The sequence below is a fragment of the Numida meleagris genome, chromosome 11 (genome assembly GCF_002078875.1).
Source record: "Numida meleagris isolate 19003 breed g44 Domestic line chromosome 11, NumMel1.0, whole genome shotgun sequence".
NCBI lineage: Eukaryota > Metazoa > Chordata > Aves > Galliformes > Numididae > Numida > Numida meleagris.
The window spans coordinates 14,476,219-14,497,733 of NC_034419.1; the positions used below are offsets into that span (position 1 = coordinate 14,476,219).

General features: G+C 45.3%; 1 protein-coding gene across 1 annotated transcript in view; it reads right to left on the minus strand.

Moving 5' to 3' along the window:
- Nucleotides 1-21,515, minus strand: part of LRIG1 (leucine rich repeats and immunoglobulin like domains 1) — an 81,885-nt gene that overhangs the window by 33,130 nt on the left and 27,240 nt on the right. Inside the window, exons 2-3 of the mRNA XM_021409770.1 lie at nt 20,457-20,528; nt 15,926-16,000 (exon numbers count right to left, since the gene is read on the minus strand). Of these exons, the coding sequence (XP_021265445.1) occupies nt 15,926-16,000; nt 20,457-20,528 (147 nt within the window). The remainder of the gene's footprint in view (nt 1-15,925; nt 16,001-20,456; nt 20,529-21,515) is intronic.

The window sequence follows — 21,515 nt, forward strand, 5'->3', positions numbered from 1 at the left end:
ACTGGAAAAGGGCTAGATCTGTACCAGCTAGCTCCTTAGTTTACACTTCCACAGCATCAAAGGTGGCAGGTCACATTTTAGTACCAATTGCCAAACCGGGCTTTAAAGCACAAATTACTGCTGCTTCCACAACCAATTTGCCTCCAGGTGTCTTTTCCTCTCCCCGTCCCCCTCTCCTTAGGTATCACAGCCTAGAAACAAATTTCCCTGCTTCTCTTCGGCCAGCATTAGCTTCAGACTGTAAGATGACATGGCTTCAAAGTGAGATGGAGCAATGAAAGCCAGGAGTGGGAGCCAAGGCTCTTAGTTTCTATTCGAAGCTCTGGCACTGACTCATCTGCCTTGGACAAGCTGTTTAACCCCTCTCTACCACTGGGCTATCCATCTGTAGGGGAACGCACTGGCAGACTAAGATCTGCAAGCTGCCCTGACTGAGAAAGGATCTGGAGTAAAAGTAGCTCAAATGAAAAATAAATGCTAGGGACCAAAGGAGCCCATCCGGGTTTGCTCACAGATGAGGGCAGCTCCAATAACAGTTGTATTCCCCCACCTCTGCATCCACCCTTGCTCCTGGAGACATCCCATTTGCAGCTGAAGCGGATGTCGGTGCTGTACGAAGGTAACTTGACGTCAGTGCTGGATGGCTTTAGCACTGCATGCAGCACTAGTTCCAGCTGCAAACAGAGAGGTGAGCACGGGGGGCACCAACCCCCCAGACAGCACCACTTACCCTGCCAGCACCCTGAGATGCCGCAGCCCCACGCAGCTCTCCAGTAGAGCCCTCGGGATTACAGGAGATTTAGATCGACCCCAGACAGCCCTTTGCTGAACTGAGCCCACGTGGAGCACGTCAGGAAGCAAACAACTGCTCTGCGCTTCTCCAGCCTGCTCCGAGGCACAGAAACAAGCAGAATGGTCCAGAGAAGTAAAGCGTGTTTGGGTTTGCTCTAAGTCGGGAGGGAGCCGAAGGGGGCGGCAGGAAAACAACAGGTGGCACGAAGCCAAAAGCTCACAGCGTTTCCAGGAATCCCAGCTTGTATTTTAGAGGTAAAGTTACACTTTAATCCCACTGGGCTTCCGAGTTCGGAGCGTCTTTGCGAATATTTATTTGATAAACAGGCTGTGAAACATTTTCCACTCGACCTAATAGGAGAAGAATTTACCTTCCTCCTTGCAGCAAGCCCGTCCTTTGGAGTACACTGATCAGTTTAATTTAGACTGCGGCTTCAAACTACTCCTGCAAAATCGATGCAGAGAGCAGTGCAAACACGTTCCTTTGTCGTCAGAGCCACGCTTACTTCCACTCAGCAGCTGCCCATTAGAAAGCTGACAGCAGAAAACCAAAGCAAGCAGAAAACCAAAGCAAGCAGCCCCTCAGATGGGAAAGTGCGAGCGGCTCTGCTCTGACTGAAATACACAAAAGCTCCTGCTTTAGCCAAAGCTCGACTTAAGGCTGCAGCACAAATGTGCGGTGTGAAGCGAGGCTGGAGGCAGGGAGAAGGCACATGCTGGCCTTCATGCAGTGTCAGCTTACAGAGCTGGCGGGGCTCGCCGAAAAAAAGAAAGCCTTAATACAGCAAACCTATTAAAACCGACACCTGTTATAGGCATCAAAAATAAAACCAAGCTTCAAAAGAGGCTCCGCACCTCGGGTAGGGCTCTATTAATATGTGAGCACATTTTCAAAGTCAGCATACGAGAGAGATCACAAGACTGAAAACATGAGGTTGAGAAGCCCAGGGTTTTGGTTAATACTTCCATACGGGGGAAGTTCTAAGGAACAAACCAGTGGCAGAGCCAGAAGGATACGGGTGTGCTACTGCAGGACATGCCAGGCTCAGTGTCAGCCAGGGCAGGGCCAGAAGGGAGATCAAAGCCACTGTAAGACAAGATGTGTCACACACACCGTGACGAACCCAGGCCTGGAGTTACCTGCCCTCCTGCTCACACTGATACTCGTGGAAACGATTAAGATTTAAGGTATGGGTTTCTTAGCATCTTAAATGATCTGCCATCTGATTCACTACACGCACAAAACCTGAAAGGCAGAGCTTCGTAGTGGAAGGCAGCACCTGAGCAACATCTATGACAAAAGGAGGATGTGGTGGATTTGATAGCCTGGAAGACATGTCTGTGTTTATGACAATAGCAACAGAGATGTTTGCTTATTCCTGTACCATCATTACAGTCTGTACTGAATATCTGCCTAAGCGACTCTTTATTATGGATGCAAGGAAAAGAGAGAAATGTTGCTGTGACCTGGACATCAGTTTTGACTCAAAATTTTTATAGTTTATCAATGCAAAACTTCTTGAATTACCTTAACATTTTACTCCTAAAAAACACTGTGCTTTCTGGAAGTCTTTTATTCCATAGAAATTCCTCTGCTGTACCAGAGCTTGTGAAAAATCTACCTTGCGACAGCGAGACTCTCCACGCAACAGAGAACAGAGGGAACACGCAGGTGACAAGCTGGAGATCTGTGCATGAGACCTTCCCCTGCAAGTCTGAACTGCCCACAGTGCATCAGCCCTCAGGCTTCCCTGCTGCTCTGGAAGGCTGTCTGACATTGCACCATCATCTCGGCCTCGCCAGCATCATCCGCGAGGCTCAAGATTTGGTACCATCACAAGAATGCACGTTTCCATCCAGCCTAACGTATGCTGTATTTGCTTAAGGGAGGAGCCCCACTTTCTTTTCAAAGTAGCGCTGCATGGGTTATTCTTCGGGCAGGAAGCAAGGATGCCTGCAGCAGCCCCCACTTTTCTCAGATGCTCTGAATCACTCCTTCCCTGAGGAATCCTGGCAGGGACCCAGGCTGCCGCAGATCCAGCTCTGTTTGTTCAGGTGCTGGCTGCCTGCACAAGAGCAGAGCAGCAGCAGGCCAAGCAGCCACAAGAAGAGATGGGAAAAAACGGCACAACTTTTACAGGTATCCTGACCTTCCCTTAAAGGCTCACGTGCTCTGTCTGGATGTCAGGATCTTCCTTCTCCCTACTTCTCCTTCAGAACGAGGCCTTTGGAAAACAGAGCAAAGCTCTCAGCCTGTGTCGGTGCTTTAGGATGGACAAGCACTGAGAAAAGCACTCACAGCTATACGAAGGCCCAGACACGCACAGAGTTCAAACCCAATGCATTCACTTGCATCCTTTGATGAAATGGTAAGCCTGCATCTCTCCCACAGGTCAGGGGTGTCAGTCAGACAGCAGGCTGCGAGATGGGATTTGCTCATTCAGCCCCTTGTACCCAGGAGCAGCAGCCGCCTGCAATCCAGTAACATTACAAAGGCCTGGGTTATGAACTCTTTATTCCCACAAGCAAACCGTTACTCACGCTAATAGTTTCACTGCAGTCAACAAGAGGATTCACGTGAGACCAGCGCGACTCCAAGGGCTAACTTTTCACTCCATTAAAGGCTACTTTGTGGCTGCCCACAGCACCAAGCTCATCTGCCTCTCATCCTGACGGACTTCAACCACTGACTGGTGCAGGCCAAGTACAGCCTCAGAGCATCCTCAGGCCCAGGGTACCCAAATGCAAGCAGGTTTCCTCCCCCCAGGTACATTCTCATGGCTCATGAGGCAGCCACATGGGTAAGGACTGGGCAGAGGCCAAGCGCATTCACTGAAAGCTGGACCTGGAACATTCATTAAGGGCTCCTGCTGGGTTCAGCACTGTCTGCATGAAGCAAAGCCTTTCTTCTAATGGAACCAAAAAGCCACGTTCAGACCAATGCATTCTCTCAGGATATTTTTGAGCTGGCAATGTTTATGTAAACTGTCTGACTTGTTAGAGAACTGTATGCTGCGTGTCAGACCCACTGAGGTAAGCGATGCAATTTTAAAGAAACTTTCTACCTCCTTGATCTGCATTGACTCTCACTAGACTTTTTTTTTTTTTTTTGACTTGCCACCATATGATTTTGGATATTTTTTGCAATACGCAACTTCCTAAGCTTTCAGCATTCAATCCATTAGCAGAGTAAAATGTGTAGGACAGGCAGGACTAGAAGTCAGTCATCTTTAAAACAGAGGCTGCCTTATCTACTCATCAGATTACACAACCGCTTATGACATCAAAGCAAATTAAGATTTCTGAAGACAAGACAGTCCCTGTTATGGGCACAGTCCCCCCCATCAGCAAACAGGGTGGTTCCAAAAGCACTGGAGTCTTTCCACTCTCTCCTGGTTATATTTGATGCAGCATGAAGATAATACTCCAGAGAAGCTTTTTAAATGTTGTATTCACAGAGAGAACAGATCCCTTAAAACGCCGAGTAAAGCATCTTTCATCGTCTGTCACAACCCCTCTGTAAGGAGCTCTCCTGACCTTTTATGAACTCAATACCACAGCACAACCTTTCCTCCCTGAGCATAGCTTCCTCTCAAAACATTTTGGTATCCATCTTCAGAGTGGCTGCGTGCATCCATCTAAAGATGATGCACCCTCTAGGGTTGGGCACATGGGACCCTCAGCAGGGACTGCTCAGCATACCCTGCAGCTTGGTCTGTTCTCTGGCACAACAGAGGGCAAACATCTCTGAACCACTGGGCATTATCAAGGCTGGTTTGGAAACAAGCAATTAGTGAAAACTCACAGCTGGGCTAGTCTTTAAACCCCATCTCCTCCAGCCCTCGCTGCATTCTACCGCTCACCACTCTCCGTCTTCTCATATCCCCTGACCTCTGGCTGGAGCAAGCACTGAGAAAGGCTGCAAAGGAGAGGAGAGGCTCTGCTGAGTGCAGAACTCTGCTAAGAAGGAACAGAATTGTCCTATGGGAATAAAAGGAAGAGTCATATAAGGCAGTCTTCAAAACAGACTGCAGGAAAACACATGGCTCTGCACTGCCTGCCTGGATGGGGTCATGGGCACAGCACAGCCCCTTTGAAGGGGCTCAGTCAGTATTTGAAAGAGGTCATTCAGTTGCAGTTACTAGAAGATGACAGTCAGGTCAGTGTTTTTATGCTATACATCTTATGTCTTTGGTCTGCTCATCTCTTGCTCTAACAGTGGCTTTTCCTCACGCATTTTTACTTCAAGGACCTTTTTCTTGCTGCTGCTATCTACCAGCCAAATTCAATTTTCTATCAGAAATTAAATGCATGAGAAAGCCCCACTTCCACCTCAGCAATCTGCTGCTCTGCTGAGGTCCTGCTCTCCACCAGCCCACACTTGTTGGGCACCCAGTAGGAGGGCTGCTGCCTCCCCCCACATCCTCATCACTGCCCTCAAAGATGAAGGGGATTTGTGACAAGGAGGGGGAGAATCACAACAAGTCCAGATGCCAACATAACTCACCCAGAGCCACGGCCAAGGCAGCTACCCTGTCCCACTCCCAAGCAGATAGCATCCTCTTTTCATCATCACTGCAAGTAAGTTTTGTGCTTCTAATTAACATGGTTAGTGTTTTCATGTGAAAGCCAATAGGGTCCAGGATCACAAGGCATGTAGGCACTTTTATCCTTAAATCCTAATGCTGATTTTAGTTTCTCTTTGTGTAATACACGATCAAAGTAAAGAAGATCCACCACAGCCTAGTGAGTGCATGTGTTTTGTGGGTGGCTTTGTTTTGCTTTTGTCTCTCCACAGGAGCGAGGAGGGGAAAATACACAAGTGGAGAAGCAATTTAAGCGCAAACCAAATGTAATGATTTTGCCCGTGGTGCTGGGACATTAATCCAAACTGTAATTACAAGCAGACTTCTTGATAGCACGCACTATGTGTGCCTGAACGTCGCCAGAATATGCCACAGGCTTTTCCTGCCTCTGATAGGAACACAGTTCTATAACACTGACACTGAGGCAGGTAAATAAAGGACAATAGACTTGAGTATCTATCTACTCCTCAGGCCACAAAACTCTCCAAGCCAAATGGAACTCGCAGCAGGCCCTGATAGAAGGCAGCAGTTAAAGAAGCAAGCATTTTTGATTGGACAAGTGAACTCCTGTTAGCACTTGGGAGACGTAGATAGGCTGGCTGGTTAGTGTGCTCCAACATGACACATGCGTGTGCTCTGTTGAAAGGGTTTATCTCTCTTGTCAGCAAGGTCGCCAGAGCACGGATAGCCTCTGGGCAGGCTGCACTGGGGAGCTGTATTCAGCCGAGACCGTTCAGCCTGCAAGAAGGAATAGCTCCTGTGTGGAAAAGCAATGGTCAAGTTCATAACAAATACAGCTCTTCTGAAAGAGTCTAGGCACCTTGTTATTAATAAAGCATGTCGAGGAGGGCTTCGGGAAACTGCAGAACAAGGTCTGAAGATGCAGGAACAGAAGACTTGATCTCTGAAGCAGGACTGCCATTGTGCTAACCCAGGCTGACGTAAAACACTATCTGTTCAAGCTTCCCCAGAGCAGATGTTGTAAAATCACTGGTCAAAGTCAAAAGCATTTGTCACCACTTAGTAAGTTCTTCAAACCTCTTTAATCGGACCATTCAATTCTTCAGTTTCTCACATTCTGAAAAGGAAGAAGGCTGTCCCAAGGACGAAATCTGTGGGCAAAGAACTTCAGCAAGACCGCTGAAGGCTGTTCCACTTCCAGGGCTCCTAAAAACCTAGAGGAAATGCAGACCCTTTTCCCTAGTTGTTGATTGCAATCAGCCCCCCCCCCCCCCTTCCCATTCAGCAATTACCTTCACGCAGTATGACCTGCAGTATAGACAGGATGGGAGAAGGAGATATTTTCCATCTAAAGACAGTGAGCCACTTTCTGTTGCCATCAACTCATCTCATTTCCTCTCCCCAGCTTCTTTATCTTCTCAGATCTTTGACCACTAAAACAATCATCTGTGCTCCTGTGTCCTTTTCCATCTGCTTTTGCTTTTTTCCCCAATGTGCAATTGAACATTAAATGGTTTGACAGGCAGAGAACATGAACGCACCAACCACTTACTCCCAATCAATATTCGCACGGAATTTCTATTACCAAGCGAGAATTATGCACACTTGGAAGGGAACAGGGCTTCTCAGGAAACCATTTCACCTGAAGGTATGACGGATCATTTCCCCATCTACCTTAACCAGTATTCAGCTTCTCCTCCTTGCCTACCAGCAGCAGGGCTGTTTTCACAACACTAACATCATCACTTTTAACGCACTCTCTACTGTTCACGTCTGCAATTATTTGGGGAATTTAATGTTGGTTTAAAACATCATAAAACCCAACATGTAATCAGCTTTTATTCAGCTAGAAATTAGCTTTCTAGAGATTCTTTGCTAACTTTTCCAATCTAAACGTGGCAGGTCCACATTTCAGTGAATGCTGTTTACTCTAGCATTTCTTCACTCTGAATTACGCACTCTTCCTAACAGTGCCAGTGGAAGCAATGATGGAAGTGCTAAGCATCGTAGGGAGCAGAAGGTAAATGGCAAAACTGATGCTTTACTCACTGAGCTTTGAACCACATTCATTTTTAACACCTTTGCTGAAATAGTTTTAGCCTTGTTATACGCAAAGGAACTAAAGGACGCTGCCTGTTCTCAAGCCTTCCAGGACACTTGAAGGTAAACCAAATGGATTTTGAAAGCACTTATGGCACCATACTTTAATAAAATAATAACAATAAATCACAGCTTGACCCCTACTCTCACTTCTCACTAGGCATCTATTTGTGGCCACCACTGGGAAGGGGGTGGTACACCAGGGAGAAGGCTGTGCTCTGAACAAGCATCACTGATCTAAGAACCACGACAAACAACCAGACACTTACAGACTGATAAAGAGAACCAACTGGGCAAGGTAGAAACCACGGAAACTGTAACTCAGGGATATTTTCCTGATATTGTGCAATTTTTGTCAAAAAGCTGCATCAGTTTCAAACTTTGGGAGAAAAAAGAAATGGATAAAGGAATCTACAGGAATAAATAACTCTATCTGCTTTTATTGCGCTTGCAACTTTGCTTTTACTCACCCTGAGCAAACTACACTGCAGTTTCTAGCGGTTTTTTCAGGCAGAAAAGTTCAATATGCTAAAAAACTCTTATCTCAGCAAGTTATTTATGATTGAAATCTGTTCAGCCTGTGAAGACTAACAAAGGAATTGCCTCTGGAGGCATGTGCTTTATTTGCCGTATGCCGTTAAATAAGACAGCCTATCTACCACAGATATTAATAGTAGCAAGTTTGGGCTATTCTAAGGTTCAAATATGAGGCTATTTTTCATAGTGACCTTAACAAAAGATCACGGTCGCAAATAACCTTAACAACTAATCTAAGCTTGATCTGCAGAAGGACAGAAGTTGGAAAGCAGCTTAGACATTGTGCATGACACACACCTGCCCAAAGACAACACCAGAAGATGACTTGTGCTCGTGAGTTCCACCAGCTCCAGGGCAGTGCCCACTCTTTGGCCAGGAGGAAGGAGGACCACTCAAACTTACTTGGACTTTGCTTGTCATGAATACATGGAACATCACACACACACACGATATTGGTCCAGTATTTCAACTCCTGATCTTGTGCTCTGTTCCAAAAGTCCACTTGGATCTTCTCCTTCCTCCAGAAGGAGCACTCAGCTCACACAGCCAGCTAAGCAGCACACAAACATCAGGGCAGACCTAGCTGAGCTCACAGCAATTCCCTCTCTGCAGGAGAAGTTGCCATGGCTGCACAGAAAGAGTTACGCTCACTAATAAAGACATACTAAAGTAGCCTCAAGGGGTAACTGGTATTCCAAGAGCTGCCACCAACTTTCACTATCTTTTCCCTCTGGCTGCTTTTTTACATTGCTCAGCATGTACCCAGATTGCTTTCTGACACTCTTTTGTTGAGTCTGAGGACCGTGTGCTTCATTTCTACACCTTTTCTAGAAGAAATGATTACCTATTTCCCTGGAATAACCTTGGATCCTTCACTGATTCTAACACACTCGCATTATATCTGAAAGCTCGAGGAGGACATGCAAGTGATTTAGAACAGTTCCAACAGCCCAAACGAGAAGTCAAAACAGCGTCTCTCCTGCTGCATGGGAGCACACGATTAATGAGAATTTCCTCCACTGGGAAAGGCTCTTGCAGTCTTTGGCCTCAAAAACAAGCAGACTTTACACACCAGAGCCTTGCCATGAACTCTGAACAAAGCAAACACGAGAGGTGAGCGTAAGAGTGTCTTATGCCTGTATGTTGCTTGCATACCGAACATCCTGGCTGTCAGCATTCTTTCTAGTCACCTTTCCACATCAATATATTCATATTCAAAAATAGAAGCTGAGTAGCACAACCCATAGCGCAGACAAAATCCTCAGGAAGAAGTCTCCCTCCAACCTATGAGAAGAATTGCCTAAATAAACACAGGAGAACTGGTCCCTGTAGACACAAGTGAGAACTGAAGCAAGCATGACAGATGGTAAATCTGCACATGCTGATGGATCTACATCTGCACGCACCACGTTGCCTTGCTCACCAGGGAAAGCCCTCTTTGTGCAAGTTCCATGCATGAGGGCAGGCAGTTGGTTTGCTGAGCTGCCAGTTGAGCCCTGCACGCAGGGAGAGCCCGATGACTTCAACCGATCCCTCACACGGCTGCATCCAAATCATCTGCATTTTGTGCCTGTGAGTCTAAAACTGCTTGCTGTGACCCAGATGGAATTAACAGAGAATTCTCCTCATTTCTAATTATTAGATTTTTATTTTTTTTTCCACTCCAAAGATGACTCGCACAGTAATTCTCTCAGGGCTCAAGGCAGTTGTTTTGTTTGTGCAGCAATTATTACAGCAGGATCCCACGTCACAACAGCCCTCTAAGGCTACAGCCGTACTGGTGCATTCACTTAGGCCTCAATTTCTTTAAGACTGAACCTGCCAACTTTCAACATCACCTACACAGAGGCTTATACTCTGATCTAGTCAGGAACATGCAAGTGAACTCACATTTCATGTACGGACCAGCTCAGCTCAGACTTGACCTGTACTCTGTAAACAGTACCACTGTGGCAACTTCATGGGGTTTTTTTGCTATGGGTTCCAGAGCAGCTACCACACAGTCAAGAATTAAAGCAAAGCAGCAGTTCTCCTGATACTCAACCAAGTCTTCACCATCTTAATTTGAAAAAAATCAAAGAACTAGAGTTGCACATCATCACCTCAGATCCTGGTCAAAAGCTGGTGGAAATGAGGGCACACTGGCCAGATAATTTTTGGCTCTGATCAGCAGAGTGCAGTGACTGCTATCGCAGTTTAAGCTAACAGAGTAGGACACGTTTGTCTTGGATAAAGCACAACTGCAGCTCAAAAAGTCTCATGGACCGCACAGGTCTTTACAAAGAGGCTTTGCAAACCTCATTGGGTAACAGCAGAGAAGCAGTGCAAAGAGCACTGAAGTAACACTTGCTTCCCAAAGCATTCTCTTAAGAAAGCACAAGGCAACAGTTTCAGAAGGAGATCCACTGTATGATCTCAGTTCTGCCATGTTAGTGATCTCCAGTACCAGTCAACTAATCTGGTACAAAGATCTGACAAGATGCAATGAAAGCTAAAGCTAGACATACAAGATTCATGTTAACAATCTGACTATTTTAACCAGGAGTACAGTGAAATTCCCTACACTCCAGAGGAACAAGAAAAATCTTAAAAACTATGCAGCTCAAATGGAAATGTTGCTCCTGACACAAAATTACTGGCTGCAGTCTTTGACCCCTCTCAACCCTGACACCCAGATGGAACACAATGCAGAGCCCTCCTTGACTATCGTGCTGCTCCAGTGGGCATCTGAACTCACCGCTGTCCTTTCAGAGAAGCTTTGCACATTCCCTTTCACTCCCGGTCCCCAATTCTCCATGTATTTAGTTTACAAATTTTACATGATATATTTTGCCTATGGCACGGTAGATCACCTACCCTTCTCCTATTAGCCCTCTCTGTTTAATTACAGTTTAATGTGAATTGATCTTTACATTAATGAGCCTGTAAAGAAGATTGATTTTCTTCAAGGGACTTTTATGCTCAGTTTGGCAGCAGAGTGGTCCTATTGATTTCGCTTTCCCCAGTAAACACGCACAGAGTGCCGCATCCTCTGTGAATCAGCTAATCCTATTTCACGCTCTTTTGCTTCAAAAAATCCTTGTTCTGACTTCCTTGTTATCTGTGCTTATTCACAGCAAGACCATGGGGCCAATGCATCTCAAACAGCTCTTGATGTTGCTAATATACAGCAGACTGCCGTGGGTCACTATCCCTTTTGTTCCTAAATGGTTGGGGACTTAAAAGACTTACAGTGAAAGAAACGAAAGTTATTTTTAAGTGTTTAATCTGTTAACTTCCTTAATTCCCAACCAGCTAAGGATGTGGCCTGGAGTGCTCTGCTTACCATGCTTGCTCTGGAGGTCTGGTTCGCAGGCTCTCCACTGAGCCCCACAGCTGCAGAGCAGCCTGTGCTGGTGAGTCCGCATCACTGGCTGCCAGCTGAATCAGGCTGGCCACCTTGGCTGGCCACCAGAGGATGAGAATCCTCCTGCCATCCTGTGCAGCCATCCCCAGAGCTCTTCAGGACGCATTCACGCTCACCCAGCCACAGGTAGGTGGGTGAAGCAGAAGCTGAAGTGCAGCCAGGCACCAGAACTGACTTAATATCTCTACAGGAGTTTGGAGGATACCTGTAGTAGCAGATCTACGCAGAGCTCATCGCAGCTCTGCTTCTCCTTTTGTCTTCTATGCTAGCAAGGCTAAGTGACTCTCCACTCAAGCTGGTCAGGAAGTTGGATATATGCAGACTCAGTTCTGCTGCAAATAAATGCTTACTTCCATCCTCCCTTTCCCCACCAAATCAGATCACAGCTTGAGAAAAGAGTCTTCCAAAGAGCCTACAGAGTTAACACACTTGAGTTGCAGCAGAACACTGGGAAGGGAAATCCTCAGCCAAAAGCATGTCAGTGAAAACATCCTGCCATCAACTCCCAAATGTCCAAGTCTAGGAACTGTAGCTAAATTACAAACGCTGTGGGAATTTCAGGCAAGATTCTCCCCTCAGCTACTCCGATGTAATTTCGGAATGAATCCAGATTCACAGTCTCTCCCCCTCCCAGCTGAATTTCCTGGCTTTTGTTTGCACTAGCAGATGTTTGCATTTAATGTCTGTCTCTATTTGGTAACCGGTCCATAGATTATTTTCCCCTTCTGTTCTATTAAAAGCCTTATCAAGTCCCTTATGTTTGCTCACATTCAGATGAACAACTTTGGCAGTATTTTCAACGTGCAAGGCAAACTGACTCTTCAAGGAATAATTAAACTGAATTAAACTTCATGGCAGTACATTAAGGCATAGCACGTTTGATACATATGTTGCCCTTGCATCCATCTGCAGCCTGAAATACCCAAAGATTTGCAATAAGCTTTGAGAATGCTCTCTCCAACCGATTCCCACATGTTTGCATATATATCACCAGTTCTTGGTACGCATGCACATAAGGTCAAGTAAATTTGGGGTGACGGAGACAGATATGGGAAGCCCCAAGACACGGAGCAGGAAGTGATCAAGCTCACTGAAACAACCTTTATAGTAAATTTGAGTTTAACAATATGGCATTTTCCTTTCTCCCAGCATCAAAAGGATAGAAACTCTCTCCGCCAATTTAGGAAGAGCTGGAAATGAAGTAACCCATTCACTAGGACTGTTTTGAGCGACAAATACACAACCACTGCTTTTGTAATACATTCACAGCCCTTTGGAAATACTTAACCACATGCAATATACAAAACCTACTTCAGAGGTTTGTGAGGTAAACACACTTCACACATTTATAAACACTGAAAAAAAAAGGAAATGTATTTATTTTTCTTTAGCAGTAAGAATCACTGTAACACTATATACTTAAACATAACCAATTTCTCAGTACACAGCCTTCGTTATGAGTCTTCACCCTGAGTTTGGTTTGGCAACCTCCCCAATTATTACTTCACTGATTTGAGGGCTAGAAGAAACCAGTATGATGGTACAATCCGATTCCTTACATCACATAAGGCCAAAGAACTTCACCCAACGATTTACGTACCAAGTCCATTAACCTAGAGTTGAACTAAAGGACCATCTTTTAGGAAGATATCCAATTGATTGACTTCCAGTGATGGAAAAAGCCTCACTTCCTCAGCAAATCATTCTGATGCAAGTCAGTCAGCAACATCGATTAAAGCAGGTACTTTAAAACCTCTTTCAGATTATTTTTACTTCTGATAAAAATTAAAAGGAAATGCAGGGGTAAGAAAATGCAGCATTCTCTGAAAGAAGCTAAACAAAGAGATCCTTCTTGCAGAGGTATGACAGCAGCATTACAAACGCCACTATCACAGTTATTTATGTGTAGCAGCTGAGGAAAGCAATACAGATTTCTGGAAAGCGATACTAAGCAGGTCTGTTTAGAATATTGTCCTTTTATCATTTGGCTTTGTACCTTCCCCTTCCTTCTGTACCACTCTGAAATTTCAGAGGAGCTGTAAATCTACTGCCTTCCACCGCTCATTATTACTCCTTTCCAAACCCACTTATTTCATTTCAGAAATAAAAAGCCAAAGCTCTAGCAATTTGGTCCTTTGCCAAAGGCTAAATTAATAGCAAAAATAACAACAGGGGCTTGTGAAGCTCAGATCATTTATAGACTTCATGAGAAAGAAAAGCTGATTTGGGGGGCCTAAAACTATATCCTGGATATGGCAAACTGTATGCAAGCTTTCCATCCATAAATCAGATTTCTGAAGTTTTTTGAATCCCAGTGCATGAGCTGTTACACAGTGGGTTACATGGCGGTCTGGTGAACTCAGTTCAAGTGGCAGGCAGATGGCCTCTCATGTCAGGGGATCGTGCCTCAAACAAGAGATCCTGCTCGGAGGGAATTACCACACAGCCCTGCAGTCAGCAGCCCCCAGATCACGGATCTGGGCTTCACATGTGGTCACGCGAGCAGGGCGAGGCTGTGGCAGGAGGAGAAATCAAACAAGTTGGTTTCACACCAACTGCATGTGACATATTTGACAGGTCTGATAACTATTGAGACACAAGCCACTCCTCCACCCAGGAGGTGGAGTGGTTACTTGCCCATTTAAATGAAAGACAGTCACTAGTTTCAGTGCTGATGATAGCACGGGAGTGCTTTGGCTCTTTGTAAGCTCTGCAGGAACACACTATACCCAAGAACCAGATCAAAGGCATCATTTCTCAAATAAAGCTAAGCCCACTTCATGCCAGGAGAGAGATATGGATGCTACTTTTAAGCTCAGGTCCTTAAACTGAATTAAGACAGTGAGGGAGTTCTTTTGCTTTGCATATTTTAACACTGCCTAATGGAAGAGCAGGAATGGTGCCAATTAATTTCACTCAATTCTGTTCTTGATTTAAGTAATAGGAATGTACTTTCAGTCAACTGATCAAGGTCTCAGAGTAATTCAGAGCCTTTCAAGCATGAGAAGACCAGTCCCCAGTGCTATGGACACCGGCACTTTCCACTACAAGAAGATACAAAGCCACAGCAGATAAGAAGGGATGGGACACCTGCCTGCAGCTATATGCTGCAAGGCCACGCACAATCGAAGCCATCACTTGAACTGCTCAGGCACTTTGCTGGATACCATATTAGCTGTAACCACTTCCCCTTCCCAGAAACTTGGGAGGTATCACACATACCTCAGCAAAATTCCTTCTCAGCGTGCATTATAAGCAGACACATGCAAAAATAATTTTAGAAATCCACACTAAGGTACTGAGAAGTCTGATATCATTATGTCTTTACTCCCTTCAGCATTGTCCCCAGTCCTAGATCCTTGGTGGCAGATGCACAAGGGTTCTCAAGGTGTCTAACACTTCTGTAGGCACCTAAACTACCAAAGTTAGCAAATTTCAAAGCTTCTGTAGACCTAGCCCTACAATCACCAATCTGAAAAAAAAAAAAAAATAGAAGTTGAAAGAGATCATAAAAATGGGTCTGGAATGAGTTTCCTGAAACATTAAGACACAAATAGTCTCTGGCTTTAAGAGAAAATCAAAAACAACCAGAACAGCACCAGGGAAAAAAACAATAAGGTAGAACTATATACTCCTTTAATAGCACAAGTATGAAACAATGGTTGAAACCCAAATGCAGACAGTGAAAGAAAAACACAAAACCCCCTCCTTACTCAATACGCAACTAACCCGTGGAATTTACTGACTTATCACTGATCATAAGGTCTCAATGGTTTGGCAAGAGATGAAATGTTAATTAAAAAAAAAAATGAGGACAATCATATAAAAACAAAAATGCAAAAAAGAGTGTCTGCCATCTTCCAGCAGCAGGAATGCAACAGCAACAATGGCAGATTTCAGCCTGACATTCTGCTAGGGGCATCTTATTCTGTAACTATTCATGGCTGCCCATCATGGCATTCCTGCAGGCTGTGTGGAAGTGCTACCCACTGTACTTGCCACAGCCCAACAGGACTTTCATGTGAATCACATCTACAATCTTTTTTTTTTTTTTTTTTTTTTTTTTTTTTTTTTTTTTTTACAGGCCAAAAGGTGGTAATTCAAATCTGTTAACATTTGCTAAGTCCTGGGAAGATCCATTCCAGTCACACTGGCACAAAAATGACTTTTAGGACTCTGGAGGCATTTATACAGACTTGGCTGCGATGACAGATGGACAAAGTGGTTGCTTACTTTGGATCACTCAATAAAATTAAGTATCAGAGAAATGATCTGCTCTTGGGTTTGCAGATTTCTAACTGGCCTACAAGCATTATCTTCTGCCTTGCGCATACAAGCTGCATTAGAACAGCACATTTAATCACACACAATCTAGCCCAAATCTCAACTACAGAAGATATTTCTTAATTAAATAATCAACAAGACTGATAATGAAATCTGAAGAGCTAGCAGAAGCGGGTGTGACATGCATGAAACTCAGCAGTTACATCCACCCCACAAATTGTGGCAGAAACTCAAAAGTAAGGAGGCAGCAGCAACTCACAGGTGGAGGGCACGGACGCTGGAAGCAGCAGGTCCCAGGGAGGGAATAGCAGTCAGTTCATTGTTGTTCAGTTGCCTGCAACAAGAAATGAATCATTTAATCAAGGAGGCGTGTATCAGCTGGGCACAGCACTCTGTGCGAGTGTGTTCCCCTCGGAACACCAGCATTTTGGCAGAAGTCTCCATCTCAAGGGGCTTCTCTGACTGTCCCACCTTTTCACAACCTCTTAATAGATGAGAGCTGCCACAACTGCTCCAACAATACCTTCTTTATCCAAGGTAGAATCATCGCACTTGGACATGGAGATGTCATGGCGGCCCTCAGGCCGCACTGGGCCTAGCTCTGAAAATCCCACAGGGGCAGCCCCACAGAGCTGGCCACGAACATGCAAAAAAACTGCACTGGGCACAAAAATGGCACTGAAACAGGTGACCTGCTCCAGACAGCCCGGGGCGGCCCCGCAGGGCTAATGGCAATTGCAGACAGGCCTCACGCCTGGAAACGCCGTTACAGAAATGTCCCCCTCAATGGCCTAATGTTTGAAGTGTTTTTCTGACTGAAAACAGATCCAGGCCATGTGACCGGCTCTTCCTTGGTTTAAAGAGCCCTTGTTTGTACGGTGAATTAGTCAATTAATTACTGTAACAGTCGCTTGTCTGGCTGCTTGAAAATTACCTAACTTCTTTGCAATCTTGCTGCCCCCCCACACCCACCCCACACACACACACTGAAGCCATTAAAGCTGATCCCTGGCCAGGCCGAGCCCCACAGCCCCCAGCTACACAAATCAGGAGAGCCTTGCTGCTGTGCTTCTGCACCCTGAACACACCACCACCTTCTCCTCCACTGGGGGAGTCAGAAGCACCCCAATCCTCGCAGGCCTTGCCCCTGAGGCAATCCTCCCAGGAAATCCTGAAAATCACATCCAGATGCATCTGACTGCAAAGCGGGAGCAGGGATGCATGGCACAGCTGAGGGGTGCTAAACCCTGAGTGTGAGCTGGGGCAATCCTAAGTTCTGCTCCTTTTGGCACTTTAAAAATATTTTTGGCAGGTGGAAGAGGGCAGCAATGCCTCCATTGCAGAACTTCCTCCTGACTCCTCCGAGAGCAGGCACCGTATTTGATTTCATGAGGAGTTCCAGGCACTGCTGGGATAAAAGCTTTTCTCGGCTGCAGCTCTGCCTCTGACATTATACCCATACCTTAAAATGTAAGGGAAGAAAGCCAGAGGCATTGCAATTCAGCAAGGAGCTCTACTTTGCAACTAAAAGCTCATTGTTACTGGTATTAGGGCAAGGTCTCGAGCTTTCAACAGAGCAAAGCTAGCTGGAAAGAGCATTGAAATGCATATATTTGTGACACATTTAAATTAGCATCCAGCTGAGCATCTTTTTGAAAGCCACAGAAGGGGGAAGGAGAATTGGGCCCACCCTCCCCTAGCGCTGGTTAAGCAGCTCTAACACTACCCAGCATCTAGCAAGCATCCAAACTCTCCTCTGACATAAGCGTCATCTTCATCTATCACTGCCCTGTCAAGTCTTTCTCAGTTAAACAACACAGTCAGAAAGCAGCTCTCCCACCTCATTTTCTCTTGGCTCACAGGCACCAGTTGCTGAGGCAGAGGAGACAGCCAAGCTTATTATTTGTCTGGGATTTCCCTCTCCCCCTTCCCCTCACATATAATGAACAAATAGCAAAAAAAAAAAAAAAAACCATCAAAAAAACCCAGAACTAGACTCAACAAATTTAAGCATCCTTATCCTTTCTCCTTGAGGACACAAACCTGCTGCCCCTGGACAGCAAGGGAGGGCAGGAGGGGGCCACCCGTATAAAATATTTACGGTCCGGTTGCCAGGCTGGTGTCAAGCTGAAATGGAGCCTGCTCAAAAATAGCACAGCTCTCCAGAGCTTTCAGTGAAAGGCACTTTAGAAAATAAAAGGTGAGTTGTCTGGAGAGGAATTTTAGCACAGTTACTACCTCTTTGTTATAAACTGAGCCTGGAAAACCTGAGAGCCGTGTAACCGTCATTCTCATGGATCCCATATGACCTGAGGAAACCCCACAAAGGACAAGAGGGCTGCCCCACAGCAGCATCCCCCTCCTATCCTTGCAGCCAAGGCATGGGATCAGGGGTGTCTTTAAGAGAGACCACAGAAGGGTATGAGAGAAAGTACAGGTGTCCTGAATGAGGGAGGTAACGCAGTGCTGCAGCCCCGTTGCACCTCAGCCTCCAACAGCACACAGCTACTAATTCCTGAGAGTATGGGATCACGGGATTTCATATCACTTTAACCTCCTCTTGCAAGAGATTAAACTTAAGGGAAAAAGGCTTCTAAGAATCAAGATAGCCAACTGCTCTTACTTTACGTTAGTAAAGCACATCAGAACTACTAAGGTAAGCTATGAAGTTTAGAAATTTAGTTTGCAGACATTTTCATAAAACTAAGGGTTTCAAAGATTTCCAAAATATATGGCACTAATTATTCACATACAGACACATCACATTTGAGAGCCATCTGTAATGCTCAGCAACCACAGGCTCCATGTTTGAAGCATCATGGGAGGTTTCAGGTCTTATCAATGCATCTATCATTTGGGGCAATCTCATTCCCCAAGGGTGATTTGGTCTGCCCAGCACAGCGCGCACAGCAAAACACTGACTTGCTCTCACGACATGCCACAGCATGATCCTTATTTCATGAATGTTTGTAAAGTGCTTAAAAAAAAACCTCAGAAAGAGATGCTCTGGCAGTACAGATGTGGTTCTCTTTGTGAAATACAGTTTATTTCAGTGGTCTGTGGTTTAGCTGTTATTCAAAAGCAACCAAGATTGGTAGATAGGGCTTTTTAAAGAGCTTCTCCCTCACACTTTCCAGAGCCTGCCTTCCAGGCTGGGCTCCAGACCTCTGCCTCCCTTTCCATCTCCATTTTCCTCCTATTCACTCCTTTGCTCTTTCCCTTTCCCCTAACAAGGCACTGGTAGCCACGCCATTACTCTGTAGGCTGCATTGCCTGCTTCCCTCAGTCCTCAACATTCTTTCCACATTCAGCTCTCAATGCACGACTCTGCATGCAGGAGCTCCCTACCTATGGAACCAGAAGCCACACAAATGAAATCTCCCAGCCCCACGTGCCCAATAGTCAAACACCTTCAGGCACTTCCACAAATAAAAGCAATTGCTAAGCCACGATCATGTTAGGATAACTCTGAAGTCTCATGGGATCAGGGCAGTGATTCTGATCTCTAAGCACAGAGCAATTTAAGGCTTTTCACTGTTTAAAGAAGGCAGATCCTGTAGGCAGCATTTGCTCACCTGCATTGCTTTCTCTCCCCTCCTGCTCTCTAAGGCAATCTAGGCTGACCTCCAAGCACTGCCCTCACTCTTGATGCACATTCCTCACTTTGTCAATATCCCCAGCAAGTCCCTACTGTCAGTGTAAGAAGAGGTGCCACAGACATTCGGGCTGGTGGAGACGCATTGCATTAATACCCACAGTCCAATCTTGCAGGCATTAGCCAAGCAGAATTCCCACCACTGCAAAATGCTTTGCCTATTTCAGAATCACGGGATCTGGCCGCTCCATGAGTCCCAAAGCCAACACTTAATGGAAACAGACAAAGGACAAGAGAAAATGTACGATACAGACACAGCACAGCATTGTTTCTGAAAGGAAATGTTTTTTCAGTTTCCCATGAGGCATCAGTAGCTCTTCAAACAGAGCCCAAACCTCAAGTATGCCAGCAATTCAACATTCAAATGAGAGCTCATTACCTCAACCCACCGCTTACAATTTTAGTCACTTTCGTTTTTCAGAACCCAAATCAGAGCTCCGGGAATTGCTGCGAATAGCTGACAAGTGCAGCACTTCTATGAGCATGATGGCTGAGCATTTACACAGGTCAGGAGGTAGGACCCCATGCAGGATTTCCTCCCACCAGCCAAGGGGCCTGTTGCAGCCAGCCTTCGCCAGCTCCTTCTCTTCCCCCACCAAAGCAGAAGACAGCTCTGCTGTTTGAAGGCTGACCTAGCAGACTTCAAACAGAATTTGTCCTGGTTCCAAAAGGAATACAAATGTCTAAGAAAGGAGGAGACACAGTTAAGTGCTTTGTTATCCACTACACTACACCTTTGTTTCCTGGGAGATTTGGGTTAGGTTGGCATCAGATATCATGATCCAGGCTGTTCTGCCTTGCTTCAGGGTTATGCTTTCAGCAAGGAGCTTTGTGTGTATGTTCAGGTGTGTTAGATGAACTGCTCCCTCTGAGTACTGCACAAAACAGAGGGAGCAAACTCCAATGATTTCCAATAACAGCTACGCTGTTTTAATTGGGAAGCTGTGTTCTACTAATTGATTAAAGACAAAGAAAGGAGCAGAAGTAGAGTATGAAAAAAACCTCCACACTGAGTCACATCTGCTCATTCACGTTAACTAAAGGAAGATACTGTCTTGGGAAACTGTATACAATTTCCTCGTGTCCCACAAGCTGTCCTTGCGAAATACACCAAAAACCTTGAAAGAATACTTACACTTCCTGCAGGTTCAACAACTCTGCAAAGGCAGAAGGATCAATCTCTGTCAACTTGTTGTAGCTCAGGTTTCTGTTAAAATAAAAGAAAGCGGCATCAGCATCATACAGTTACTGTGCTCAGCAAAAGTGTCATCCTAATTATTCTGGATTGCACTAGGAAGTGGTTTGTGTTTGGTTATTTTTTGCCTTTTTTTTTAAAAATAAGAGCACTTAAACATGGTAGGTCAGCACTTGGCTGCTGAATACATGAATACCTACTTTAGTTCTCTATCAATGTGTTATTTAGCTCGCTGTAAGCTTTCTCTTCTTTTGCATTAGTGTGGTGTTAATTTGTCTTTATATTACACAATTACATTAGTATCCCTCTGCTGGTTATTCACAACCACACAATTCATCACAGATGAATAGGATATTTCCTGACAAACTGAAGTCTGAACTGAAGCAACAGAACTATGTCATTAATTTATCACTAACAGTAACACATGCTTGGTTCCTCAACAACTGCAACAGTTTCCAACTGATAGTCCAAATCTGGACTACACTGCAGCACCTTAGGAGGATAGGCTGTGTTACCTGAACACAGTTTGCTGACGCCCTGCTTTGCAGGACACACCCCTGTTTGGATACACAGCCTGAACAAGGTGGCAAGAAAGCAATGCCAAAAGCCACATGCAAGACCCTTGCAATGCTCTGCTGCAGCATCACAACAGTGAAATCCTCACTGAGACACGCAGCATCAGCACACCGCACACAGGTCCAACCTGCACTTGGGGATGCATCAGGAGAGCACAGATCAATTAGGCCCAAGCGACTAATGATGCAGAAATTAACAAATGGCCTAATTAATATGATGCATGCAGGGCTGGAATGTCACTGTATGTAATGTGAAGAGGGAGGAGGTCAACCAACAGGCAGCAGCAAGGAAAGCAACCAGAAGGAGTTGCGAGGAAATTGAGGGGACCTGCTTTAATTTTGCCCTGCTCCACACCCTGCTCTACGATATTATCCTGGGTAATACTCAACCCTCCCATCTCCTCTGCAGGGAGGTTACACCCTC